Source organism: Neurospora crassa, linkage group V (genome assembly GCF_000182925.2).
Source record: "Neurospora crassa OR74A linkage group V, whole genome shotgun sequence".
NCBI lineage: Eukaryota > Fungi > Ascomycota > Sordariomycetes > Sordariales > Sordariaceae > Neurospora > Neurospora crassa.
The window spans coordinates 2,624,144-2,636,649 of record NC_026505.1 but is presented as its reverse complement, the minus strand read 5'-3'; the positions used below and the strand labels follow the sequence as shown (position 1 = coordinate 2,636,649).

The 12,506-nt window shown below is 48.2% G+C and overlaps 4 protein-coding genes and 2 non-coding genes across 6 annotated transcripts; 3 read left to right on the top strand and 3 right to left on the bottom strand.

Moving 5' to 3' along the window:
• Positions 1-307: 307 nt before the first annotated feature.
• On the top strand, positions 308-1,613 carry NCU00999 (hypothetical protein). The gene is made up of 2 exons (XM_956518.3): positions 308-645; positions 715-1,613. The coding sequence occupies exons 1-2, from the start codon at positions 601-603 to the stop codon at positions 1,381-1,383; spliced, it is 714 nt and encodes a 237-aa protein (XP_961611.2). The 5' UTR covers positions 308-600; the 3' UTR covers positions 1,384-1,613.
• A 470-nt stretch (positions 1,614-2,083) lies between these two features.
• On the top strand, positions 2,084-6,708 carry NCU00998 (RNA polymerase II mediator complex subunit Nut1). Its single transcript, XM_956517.2, has 6 exons — positions 2,084-3,347; positions 3,422-3,684; positions 3,754-3,816; positions 3,876-4,391; positions 4,453-4,993; positions 5,051-6,708. Exons 1-6 carry the CDS (start codon positions 2,642-2,644, stop codon positions 6,424-6,426), a joined length of 3,465 nt encoding a protein of 1,154 aa, XP_961610.2. The 5' UTR covers positions 2,084-2,641; the 3' UTR covers positions 6,427-6,708.
• A 282-nt stretch (positions 6,709-6,990) lies between these two features.
• Positions 6,991-7,071, bottom strand: NCU15094. The gene has a single exon. It is a non-coding gene; the product is annotated as a tRNA-Val (tRNA).
• A 327-nt stretch (positions 7,072-7,398) lies between these two features.
• Positions 7,399-7,514, top strand: NCU15621. The gene has a single exon (XR_897941.1). It is a non-coding gene; the product is annotated as a 5S ribosomal RNA (ribosomal RNA).
• Positions 7,515-7,983: 469 nt separating this feature from the next.
• NCU11278 (hypothetical protein) lies at positions 7,984-9,452 on the bottom strand (the record flags this gene model as incomplete). Its single annotated transcript, XM_001728258.2, has 1 exon — positions 7,984-9,452. Exon 1 carries the CDS (start codon positions 9,298-9,300, stop codon positions 7,984-7,986), a length of 1,317 nt encoding a protein of 438 aa, XP_001728310.2. The 5' UTR covers positions 9,301-9,452.
• A 318-nt stretch (positions 9,453-9,770) lies between these two features.
• NCU11279 (glutamyl-tRNA synthetase) lies at positions 9,771-11,008 on the bottom strand. Its single transcript, XM_001728259.2, has 2 exons — positions 10,518-11,008; positions 9,771-10,452 (listed from the first exon to the last, which is right to left on the bottom strand). The coding sequence occupies exons 1-2, from the start codon at positions 10,730-10,732 to the stop codon at positions 10,047-10,049; spliced, it is 621 nt and encodes a 206-aa protein (XP_001728311.2). The 5' UTR covers positions 10,733-11,008; the 3' UTR covers positions 9,771-10,046.
• Between the last annotated feature and the right edge of the window lie 1,498 nt (positions 11,009-12,506).

Genomic DNA, 12,506 nt, shown 5'->3' with positions numbered 1-12,506 from the left:
GCCTACATCCGGTGCTCCTCGTTGTTTTAGTGCCCTGAACGGGACGTCTTTCCTCAACCCCTGTTTTGTTGCTCTTCCGGTACGCAGTCCAGACAGGTTTTCTATTACCTATTCCACTCCCATGATGGCACATGCACATCATGCGGCTTGGGGACCTCCTACAGCGGCCGAGTGGGTATGCGGTTGAGAAATCTTCCCGAGGTTGATCAAGGATTGATGGTCCGCATCTTCTCCATACGGGGCTATATAACGTCTTAGCTCCCGCTTTTGAAAGCTTAATTTCCGTCCCGTCATTCCCTTCAGTTCTCCAAGTTGTTTCATCCTCTACCAAGACGACCCTCCCCTTCACAAGGCTCCGTCATATCATACCATCTATTGTCGGTGTGGACTATATACGGAGGTTGATATTGATCAAGCACCATTCTAGCCATTTCGTGTTGAAGATTAGTCAACTTGACGCCTACCACCAAGACGAGACGACAAAACATCACCAAAAATACAGCCAAGCCGTTTGAGCTGTCTTAACGCTCTCGTTGGCGCATTCACACCTCATTCGCATTCGCCCTTCACCTAACCCACTGACAATCATCGTTGCCAACAATGGCTTTCCCTCAACCAGGCGGACCGGCTTTTCGTCACGCACAGGTACATGGTGTCTTCTCCTTCCCGCGACCGGCTTCCAACGCTCGTCCGAAAGTTAACACGCCCGCGCAGTCCTTTGCGGATGCCCAGTCCCAGTTCGACATTCTCGAGTGGCACCCATACTTCATGTCCTGCATGCGATACTTCCTGGACCACGCCCAATACCATGGCCCTGTGCAGGCTCTTGCTGGATTCATCAACATCCGACTACCTTTCCAGAAGCCCAACCCGGTGCTGTCTTCACAGACAGTCCGCCCACCACCAGAACTAGAGGCGTCTTGTGTCCGGGGAGCAGCGGGAAAGGCACCCGTCGGGGGCTATGGTCTTCAGTCGTATGCGAGTGTCAACTTGATCCCCTATATCCGCCGTCTGGTAGCTACGGGATATGATTTTCCCGGGGTTTTGCACGGCTTTTTCGGCGACGACTGGGAGGCTGGGATCGGGCCACTGCACGAGAACGAGCGACGGAACTACCTCTTTGCGGCCAAGAGCTCCAACTGGCTCAAGGTCAAGGCGGCTTACGACATGAACGAGGAAGAGTCCGTACCGTTTTTGAAACCTTTGCGCGATGCGACCGAAAGAGAGATTGTTCTAGCTGAGAGAAGCTGGAGTGAATGGTTGGCGATGCAGGACTGGATGTTGGGACCACGCGCGCCAGATGTGCAGCAAGCCAACGGCAATGGAAACGGGAACAATGCCAATGGAGGACGGATGCAGGGTATCAAAAGGGAAGGTGACTGAGAGGGTTTATCCCAGGAGGCTTTGTAACGTGAATCGGCAACGGATAGGGGAAAGTTAATGGGCTGGATATGAGTGCTCTCTGTCGAGTGTTAGTATTCCTTCGTACAACTTTTTTACGGGCCATGTCTGGGCATTTTACTATGGGGTTAGGATGACTCCCGTCTGTATCATACAAACAAATATCGGGAAGTCGAATGAGAAAGTGAGGACATTTCCCAGCTCTTCCATTGAAATCATTATCAAGTTACTGCACCAGAGCGACTCCTCGGATCAATCCCATGCTTCCCCAACCTAGACTAGGACATTGAGGGAGCATGGGCAAGATACGAGACCTCGATTTGTCAATGGATACATATACCGTACGAACATCGGCCGGTAGTGGCGGTACGTCCACAAGAACTTTGATACGTACTGTGAAGAGGGATGTACTGCAGTATAGGTACAGTCTTAGACCGGAGTGCCAGAGACGGAGAGACAGCTTCATAACAGCCCACGCAGCCCATTCATGGAACTGGCCCAAGCTTTTGAGTTCCTCTCCACTTTAATTGCTCTGTGGGTCCTCGGCTCGTGCCGACTTACGGTAATGTGGAAAGTTCGCCTTGTGTTTGCCCGGGTACGATACCTTACACTACAGAACACGCTCGCTTACGGATAAAAAACGTGAAAGATTGAAAGCTTTGTTTCGTTTTGTAAGTTCCACATCAGTTCGCTGCTAGGTAGGTATTCATTCCCTTGTGCGCTGTGTGCAACTCTGACGGGCTGCTTCACATTTCACCACCTTCCATCTATTCAGTTGCTTTCAACCTTTTGCTCTGCCACTTGACAGTCGAACAGTATACTGCCTACGAATATCATCAATCAATCCAGCACATTTTCCAGATTGGAGCCAAGGCGCCCATGGGCGGACCACAACGGTGAACGCGCTACCTCTAGGTACATACAACGACGCACCGCTCAAGGCATTCACGGAATCCACAGCATCTGGAACCAAAGCCCCAAACGCCCCTGTCAGTCATCTGGAAACTGGTTGTTATTCAGTTGCGCGAAGTGGAAGGAGTGGAACCAGCAGTTGCGTCGACCACATGCTCGAAAGCTGACAAGCGCATCATCGGACATTGGTCGCGACGCAACAACGTCAGCTACCAACACCACTGCCTGGAAAATGACCACAGCCCCGATATAGTAACGCGCACAATATTTGCTACTCTACCACTTACTATCGCCTACGTCGACAATCCCGGTCTCGAATGCCCCGACCATGCCCGGAGGTCCAGCAACGGCAGGCTTGTCGGCGGCCGTGGGACAATGGACCAAGTTCCTGGCGCGCGCCGAAGCCAAACGACTAGACCCCAGCGACTTCGCGAGATTCGTGCCCATCCTTAACTCGGACTTCTATCCCTTGCCTCCCATCGTTATCGCCAACCTTCTCCTCAGGCCGACGAAGCAGTCTTCCTATTCTCTTGACCCCCGCAGACTACAATATCTCACCATCCTCCTCAACCAGAAGCTCGTCAACCCCCAGTCCGTCCTGAAAGTTCTACACCATTACTCGACATCGCAGGCCAAGATCCAGAGTGAACATGATGCAGGTACTACAAACGAGGCCGCGACGGCCACTAAGGGGGGCCAGGGGCAACAAGGAGACAAAAAACCGAAGAGGGTGTTTTGGCAAAATTCATACAACGACGAGGAGGTGATCTTTCTGCGGCTCTCCAAGGTCATAACACATGGTCAAGGCATCAGGCATGCCTCTGACGCCTACGAGATGGCTACGAACCTGAGCAAGTGGACAACGCTCTTCATCGACGTCATCGCCGCCTTTTCACGAGATACATTCGGCACTATTCAGAACATGCGAACTAAGCAGGACATGGAGACCTCTCTTCAGGCTTTCAGTTTGCTTTTGGTCAACTTTTTGGGAAATCAACGGGTGGTCTCTGCCTTTAGCCGGCCCGAGGCTAAAAGTAACGCTTCTCCCATGTATATGATTCCCTGTTCTGTGAACCGAACACTTGGCTAATGACTTTTTTCTCACCAGGCCATCGCAAACGATTAGCGAGCTCTATCGATCAGCTTATACCCTATCTCCTTCAGAATCCAAATACCTCTGGAATTGCGGAGAGGTTAGAGTTCAGCCGAGGACAGGCACTGGCCGGGGAAGAGTCTTCTGACCTGAAGGACGCTGCAGTAGCGGAGATGCATAGCTACATGGATAACATGATCGGGCTGGACACATGGCAAATACCCGATATGCCCATAGTCAACTCTCGCGCCGGTCTGTACATTTACATCAATGCTGCGGTATGTTCGTCGGACGACTATCCTGATTTGGAGTGGATGGGGGATCTGGGATGCTGACGCCTTGGACAGCTCGTGGGACGACCTTTGATTGACGATCATTCTCTTTACACCTACCTCCATAACAGATACCAGGTTTGTTCTGTCGTTCAGCGTACAGCGTCCCCCATGTTTTTTGCTGACAAAAGGTCCAGGGTGACTTGCAAACAACAGCAATACACCTTATCCTAGCATCCTTCGACGTTTTGGCGAACGCGGTCTTCAGGGAAGGATCAAAAACGGGACACTTGCTCAAATCATACGTCGTCAACAAGGTTCCACTAATATTGGGTAACTTTGCTGCCTCCTCTACACATATGTATCCTTTTGACGCAGAGTTTTGCATATCCCAGGCGCTGGGTCAGGTTGACACTAATGTGTTTCCGACACTGTCCAACATGTTTGACATGTCGAACACTAGCAGCTCCTTTCAGGACTCCGTGCGACAAGACTTTTGCTTTGCCTGCCAGCTGCACGGGCTGTTATCTGCGTCGGCCATCGAGACCCTTTTGGGGGAGATTACTTACCAAACACTGCCGGACGAGGGTCGGTACGTGAAAGAAACGCTGGTCCAGGCATGTTTGGAAGATTTCGAGAGGAGTCAGAGGCTTATCGGGGAATTGGATAACATGAACGGAAACGTGGGCGCTGCTGCGCAAGCTATTGTTGAGGTTAGTTGTCATTCAGTCAGACTACCAAACCCTGTGCGTGACGGCTGCTGATATGATATAGGTGATTGGTACACTTTGCCGCAACAAGGAGACCATGACTCTCAAACAATTGTGCAGCCAGCTGGCCAGCAAACCATCATCCTTGGATATTCTATTACTCTTCGATAAACCATACAAGATACTTCACCCTCTGTGCGAGCTCTTGGACGACTGGGGTGGTTATGACGAGGATCAGGGCGAATATCAGCCTGTATACGAGGAATTTGGATCTATCCTGCTTCTACTGCTGGCCTTTGTGCACCGCTACAGTCTGACACCCACCGACTTGGCCATCCGATCTCCGCATTCGTTCGTGGGAAAGCTACTAGGAAGGGGCCAATTGAGTCGGCCGTTGGACGAGCTTAGCGACCAGGAAAAGTCGCATCTGAATGGTTGGGTACATGGGCTATTTGATTCCGAGGCTGGCGGTCTAGGAGACGATCTTATGTCGTCGTGTCCTCCGCAGGACTTTTATCTACTCATGCCGACGCTTTTTGATCAGATCGTCATGGCCTTGAGTACAGGCTGCTTGAACGATTACCTATTAAGAAGTGGTCTAGAATGTGAGTATGAACTTTCTTACCGCCATTGTCATGGCATTGCCGCTAACTACCCTTTAGATCTCTTGGATACCCTATTATTGCCCTCACTAGTGCCAGCACTTTTGTTCCTTGCAAACAACCTACGGACTGATAAGCAACCCGGTCAAGGAGCGGTCATCAAGATTCTTCAACTCATTTTGCGTCCAAATTCAATATCCAATGAAGCATCTACCATGCTCTCATCGGTCCTGAACATTGTCGCCAAACCCCTGGAACTCTCACTCCGCTCCTATCAGCGCCAGGTTCCCGCATCACAAGAGGTCGAACCCCTTTTGCGCGCTCTCAAAGAAAATCTGGCCGTGTCCAGCCGCACCGGTGGCGCCGACCACAGCGAGCTGGAGAATTGGACTGGCACACATCACAATGGTTCCGGGTCCGTCGGGGGTCTCTACGGCGCCATCCGCCACACCGTCCAAAATCTGGTCCAGTGGGCTCAGCACTCGCCCGGTAACGGCGTGCCGGCCACTTACACCCACCGCCAGGTTCTTGTCGCCCTCCAGATCTGCGGCGCAAAACGTCTCCTCTCTGCCCTGCTTAAGGAGCTGAAAACGCAAACAGAAGCCGGCAACGGCTCCGTCGCCTACGACGTCGTCACAGCCATCATCTGTGCTCCCGACGTCCACAATACCCCCGTAACGGACGACAACGACCCCTCCTCTGCCCGAGGAGGAGGAGATGCTGCGAACCACACCATCACCAAAAAGCAGCGGAGAATCACCCTACGCGAAGCTCTCAAATTCGAAGCGGAAGAATTTAAGAAAATTCAGAAATCAGACCCCCTAATGGCCGAAACGGTCGTGCGCCTGCATCGTCGCGTCGAGGCGCAGATGGCCCTACCTCCCCCACCTCCGCCGCCCGCGCAGCATCATCATCATCATCATCAGCAAACGATGCTGCAGCCGGAGTTGAGCGCGCTGGGGGTGGTGGCTGGCGATGCTATGGGCGATTCCATGATGAACGCTGCGGCGGTGCAGGTTTCGGGTAGTGATCATCATCATCCGATGGACGCGATGAGTTTGGATGCTACGGGTATGGGTGGGTTGGATGTGGGAGGTGCGGGTGGCATTGATATAAGTGGGATGGGGGATATGGGTATGGGGAACATGGGTATGGGGAACATGGGTGGGTTGACGGTCAATACGAATACTGGAGGCGGAATGGGAGGTGGTGTTGGGACGGGTGGTCAAGGTGGTGGTTCTGCGGGAGGAGGAGGTGCAGGTGCCTCGGCTGGGAATGGTGGAGGAGGAGGAGGAGGAGCTGGCGGCGCTGGCGGTGGAGGCAGTGGCAGCGGTGGCGCGGGAGGAGACCTGAGTGGTGATGATATCTTTAGCGGCTTGGGGACAGGAGACTTCACGACGGATTTCGGGAACTGGGATACGATGGACTTGGGTTAGTATCCTTAGCATTAACGACAGATGGCCCCGGATGGGAACTGAGAACGGCAGAATGCGAATCGTTTGTAGACGCAGGTTCGTGACTTGAACATTTCAATTTGCATTCCTGCCTTTGGTTGAGAATAGCCAAGGGGTTAGAAATAGGCAGAAATTAAGCGAGCAGGAATTCGAAGGCCATGATGAAAATGGTCAACCCGTCACGCCTGTGTGAAGGAGAGCGTGTGTTAGCAATGTTTACACAATACGTCAAACCTTGTAACACATTACAATAGCAAATGTCAGGAGTATGGCAAATGAAAATGATTCATCTTGCGACCGATGCTGAAAACACCTATTAACTTATACATGCTGTGTTGTTGCAAATACGTTAACATTCTGAGGCAGGAAAAAGAAACTGATGACATCTGCAATTTAGAAGCATCCGACTTTACTAAAAAGCAAAAAGAAATACCAAGATACGTGGAGAAACAACAGATATTTTGTAAATCTCAACAATTAGACAAGCAAGACCAACAATGAAAAAAAAAACCAAAAAAGTAATGTAGGAAAAAAATACAAAAAGAATGATCGCGGCAGGGCTCGAACCTGCGATCCTCTGCGTTATCGTTTGTAAAGCAGATGCCTTAACCACTGGGCCACGCAACCATTAATGAAGTTTTTGTTAGTGCAGCTAGCTTATGATTCACTGCCATAGCATTGTCCAGTGGAGTTGGGAATGCCATCATCCAATGAGGGCGGGCAAGTTGCGACTAGCAAGCCCCTGAGGAAAGTAAACAAATGCATAACTGGGCCATGTAGCTCACTGCTGGCACGAAAATAAAAGTCACTTGGAAAAATGATGTAATTGCAACCAAGCGATCAGTGTGGCATCTTTGGAATAGCGCCGAAAGGTGCATTCAGGAAGGAGAGACAGGGCGGGAAGAAACAATAACTGTCGCCTATAAGCTATCCTTTGCATTGGAATAGACACATACGACCATACCCACTGGAAAACTCGGGATCCCGTCCGCTCTCCCATAGATAAGCCAGTGAGGGCCAGACTAGTAGTTGGGTCGGTGACGACCAGCGAATCCCTGGTGTTGTATGTTTTTTTATGTTTTTTTTTTCTGTATCACGGCCCGAGATATGAAGGGGGGAAACGATACCCTTCATCTAAGGCACTGCGCAAGGCAAGGGCTTTCCAATCGCGCCTGGACCTTGGAAAAGTAGCACACTTGTATGTTCTACTTGATATGACCCTACTATATTTCCCAAGCACATGGTGATAGTTGGTGCACCGGAAGTCAGGGACACATCACTGATCTTGGATACCCGGATTGAGACCCAATCAAGTCACACCTGGAGGGTCCAAACCGCTTGATGTTGACATGCAGTTTCAACAGAGCGGTTAGTGTGGCATCCTTGAAATAACGCCGAAAGGTGCAAAAGGTTGCTGGATGAAGAGAGGTCAAATTGACGGGTATTTGAATTTAAGTCTCTTCAACTGGATGTAATTCAATGTGCATGCTCTCGTGAACGCTATCCATAATTGCACCTACAGGCTTACCTCAACACCCCTCAACTTACCTTCTTCCTCAGCGATGGCCTCCATTTGGCATATGGATGTTCCTCCTCAACCGTCTCTGGCACAAGTTGATCAACCGCCCTCGTGTTAAGCAACCCCGGATGCACCTGATCCAGACTCGTAATCCCACACATCTTCATCGTCGTCTCCAACTCATCATTTAATATCTGCACATATCTCCTCACCCCTTCCTCCCCATATCCAAGTCCATACAAGATCCCCCTCCCAATCCCCACTCCACTGGCGCCCAAACACAAGGCCTTGAAAACATCCGTACCGCGCGTCACCCCTCCATCAACCAACACCTCCATCTTGTCAAAAACCTGCGGACAACACCTTTGCAACTCCAGCAATACCAAAATCGTCGCTGGCGCCGTATCCAAGCTCCTCCCCCCATGATTCGACACCACGATTCCCTCTACGCCCGCCTCCATGGCCCTGACCGCATCCGCAGCCGTTTGCACGCCCTTCAACACAATCTTCACCTCCTCTGGTAAACACCTCCTCAACCAAGCAATATCTCCCCATGAGACACTAGCATCCAGAAACTTTCCTGTGATCCTCCCCAGCCCGCCTCCGGACTGGTCATTCTCCGCCTTCTCTCCCGTCATCGGCACCCCTGAAGAAGACAGCCCTACCGCTTCCTCCGCCGAAATCCTCTCATCCGCCTCCCTTTTCCCCGGCACCGGCGCGTCAACAGTCAAAAACACGGCTTTCACCCCCGCGTCCACCGCCTGCTTTAGCAGCTTTTCGGATTTGCTCCGGTCTTTGTCCACATAAAGCTGGAACCACAATGGTGGAATTGCTTTTTCTTCTTTTTCTTCTTTTTCTTCTTTTTCTTTTCTCTCAGTGACAGTCTCACAGTCCTCTACAGCCCTCGCGATTTCACCCACGGAAAAACTAGCGCTGGTACTGATCGTCATGCCCACCCCCAGCTTTTTACAAGCCCTTCCGATCGCCTTTTCGCCATCAGGGTGAACGGTGGTTCCCAAAGAGGTGGCGGCTGCGAAGATGGGAGAGGAGACAAGGTGGTCGAGGATGCGAGTGGAAATGGAGACGCGAGAAACGTCGTGGAGGATGCGGGGCCGCAGGGTGATGAGGGAGTAAGTGTGCGAGTTGGAGCGGTGGGTGTGGCAGTCGGTGGCGGCCGAGGTGACGAAGGCGTGGGTTTTGGGGGGAAAGGATGAAGCGGCGGCGGAGAGGAAGTCGTGGGTTGAGAGGAGGGTGTGGAGGGGGGGTTGGGAGGGCTGGAGGGAAGGGTCTGTCGTGGAGGTGGTGGTTTTCATGGTTGTTGTTGGGGGGTTTGTCATTTTGAATGGTGGTCGTGATGGTGATGTTGCAGACACGATGGGGGAGGAAGGGATGGGTTATCAGCCAGTTTAAAAAGACAGACAATTGGGCATCGGGTCTTACAAGCAGCACAACGAAAAAGAAGTTGCTGATCAGCAATCGGTCCAAAGCTGTGACATACCGTGACACAAGAGAATAGCCAGAATGAACTCGGGGGAAGTGGCCCCGAGCTCTGAAGACACCTTAAAACGGTTGAGACTTGGACCAGGCGGGGATCCACCATCAGTCCCCCGCCCCGGAATGGAGGCGGGACGGGAGTGGGGTTGTCCGGGCCGGCAGGGGCACTGGGGAAGTGGGTCATCTGTTTAGGGCTCTGCAGTGGCACTCTCTGCCGTGACGATGATGCCATGCCACCTGAAGCCAGTTGCGTGCTGTATCAACCTAAGCACTGAATGCATTGAGCACAACGGAATATCAGTTAAAAAGTATTGTGGTCTTTTCGGGTTTCAACGCTTCTTTTGTAACGATGAAATGTAGTTAGGCGCCGAGTCGTGAAAGCGGTACTGGGATTCTTACCATACAGGCCATCATCACCCTATTGAAAAGGGTCCTCCCCCTCCCTACATTACCTGTAGCGCTACCATACAAGCGCTTCTCTGCATTTTGCAGACATCATATGCGATGTCAAACGTTTTTACACTGTTTGAACGCCGAATTCGACTTGAAGTTATTCCTTCCTCTTTCATTCGACATGTAAATTTCACTTCTAAACACCCAAAGCCTTTTCGATCAGGATCTTAGCCCGTTCGCTCAAGTGCATCTGGAGGGCCAGCGCATGTCCAGACGGACTCATCTTGCCCCATGTCTTCCTCAAGATGCCCACCATCTTCTCCTCGTCAATGTCCGCCCGCTTCTCAAAATCTTCAAACTGCTCGTCCAGGAATACTAGGCATGCGACGTCCTCAAGGACCTGAGTGTCGCTATCGGTCTTGAGATCCTCTTTCCTTACCAGGGCGGCCACCCGGTCGATCTCCTCCTGGCTCAGCGGAGGCTGGATGGAAGCGTCCGCGAGCAGCTCGGCCACCTGCTTTGCCGCTTGGGACTTGAGCTTGGCGCGCCAGGTGAGATATCCGGGCCGAGTCATGGGATAGCTGCTTCGCGGGATTTCCCATCTGTGTTTGGCATGTGTGAGAAAGAGGTTCATTTCAACAAACATGGAAAGTCGATCAACGCGAACCTTCGGAAATGCTGAGCCCGGCATGCAAGTTGCAAAACGGGCGACGCTCTAGGTTCCCTGACCGCCAGCCAGCGTGTCATATGCTGGGCATAATCGAGCTCAAACGGCACGGAACCGGACTTCCTCTCGACCGATCTCGGATCCTGGGCGTGTGCCTCGTCGATAAGCTTGAGAGCTTGATGGTAGTTGCCGGGAAGGGGGTTGATTTCATCCATGGTGAGTGAAGAGCGCTTTCAGAAATATGTATATACAGTAATGCGACTGACGCTGGAATATTGACGGGCAAAAGGTTTCAAATGAGTATAAACCGACGAGAGACAAGGACACACTGAATATGAATAGCAAAGGGCGAGTCCGTTCAACTGAAGGGATAATTGTTCGGGGTCTCCCTTTTCATATAAGTGGATATCGTTAGAGTGAGTGGTCAGATGACCCGACCCCATACCTAAAGCTTCCTAACCCAGTGGTCCGTATATTTATATAGAAAATCGATTCGACCTACCAAAATAAAAAATTAACATAGTTACTACAAAACGTATTCGCACAAAGTCACTTCAATAGCAACATTAAATAGGATTATTTCTCCTTATAAGGCCTATAGTCTCCTTTTATTTAACGCTTTAATAATACTATTATAGACGAAATTGAATTTAATACTATTAATATATTTACCTATACAGAGAATAATATATATACAAAAATTTCCCCGCGGAGAAAGATCCCTAATTGCTTGTAAAAGACTTTCCTTATAGAGAAATAATTTATCTATAAAAAAACCCAATACTAATAGGGCGCTATAAATATAGTTAAGGATTAAATAGCCCAAAGGTAATCTAATTTATCCTTAACTTATCTCTAATTTATTTTAATTATCCCTACTATTATTAATTTTAATATTTTAATTATAATTATTAAATTTAAACTTTAAATGAAGAAATTATAATCTCCGTAGGCTTACCCGTATTGTAATAAAATTCGTCCTAAATAATATAGCTCCGGCCTTTACTATTATTATTATAATAGATAGGGGGAGGGCTTATAATAAATTTATAATTAGTATAAGTTCTATAAAATATACTTTAAAAATTTATAATTATATTTAACCGCTTTATATAGTATATAAATAAATAAAGTAGAAGAATATATATTATAGCGTTGCTTATATATCTTCTTTATTTATTGAATATTAATTTAAGAATTATTAGTAATATATTAGAGATATATTAGAAGTATAATTAGGAAATTTATATTCCTATTCTTCTAAAAGGGCGTTTATATAAGATTATCCACCTCTTCCTCCGCCTTATTATTTTACTAATTCTTTTATACCCCTCTATCTTTAAATTTTAATTATAAATCTATTAAATCCGAATTTTCTTTATCTTCTTACTATTTCTCCTACTATATTTCCTACTTATCCTCCTACTATTTATCCTCTTACTACTTCTCCTAATATATTTCCTATTTATCCTTCTATTATTTATCTTCCTACTACTTCTCCTTCTACTATTTCTCCTATTTATCCTCCTACTATTTATCCTCTGGCTACTTCTCCTATTATATTTCTTATTTATCCTCCTATTATTTATTTTAAATTAAAGGCGAGTCCGATATATAGGTTTAAAGGGCGTTTTTAGCCTAAATAATTAAGTTTAATTCTCTATCGAAATTTATTACCTTATATTTCTTAAGAATAATTAAGTATAAAGTCCTATTAAAAATAAGGATAATTATAGTTTAATTTAAGGTTATAGAAATTATTAAATCCTTATACTATCCTAAATTTATTTATAATTAGTTTAATTATATTGAGATTTTGTAGCGTTAAATTATATATTAATAGTAATTATATAAACTTTAATTTTAATACCTCTAATTAAAATGTCCGGTAGATATTCTTTAGGAATATTGTAAATACCCTTTAAATACCTAATTAAATTACTATAGGTTGTAAATACAATCTAATATAATTAAATATTAACTTTTATA

What these genes read in the sequence shown, in the direction of transcription:
- NCU00998 (XM_956517.2), top strand. Translation starts at nt 2,642, where the DNA reads ATGCCCGGAGGTCCAGCAACGGCAGGCTTGTCGGCGGCCGTGGGACAA. An exon ending in TAGCCGGCCCGAGGCTAAAA is followed by an intron (nt 3,348 to 3,421) that starts GTAACGCTTCTC and finishes TTTTCTCACCAG; the next exon opens with GCCATCGCAAACGATTAGCG. An exon ending in ACCTCCATAACAGATACCAG is followed by an intron (nt 3,817 to 3,875) that starts GTTTGTTCTGTC and finishes CAAAAGGTCCAG; the next exon opens with GGTGACTTGCAAACAACAGC.
- NCU11279 (XM_001728259.2), bottom strand. Translation starts at nt 10,732, where the DNA reads ATGGATGAAATCAACCCCCTTCCCGGCAACTACCATCAAGCTCTCAAG. An exon ending in CGGGCTCAGCATTTCCGAAG is followed by an intron (nt 10,453 to 10,517) that starts GTTCGCGTTGAT and finishes TGCCAAACACAG; the next exon opens with ATGGGAAATCCCGCGAAGCA.
- NCU00999 (XM_956518.3), top strand. Translation starts at nt 601, where the DNA reads ATGGCTTTCCCTCAACCAGGCGGACCGGCTTTTCGTCACGCACAG. An exon ending in CGGCTTTTCGTCACGCACAG is followed by an intron (nt 646 to 714) that starts GTACATGGTGTC and finishes ACGCCCGCGCAG; the next exon opens with TCCTTTGCGGATGCCCAGTC.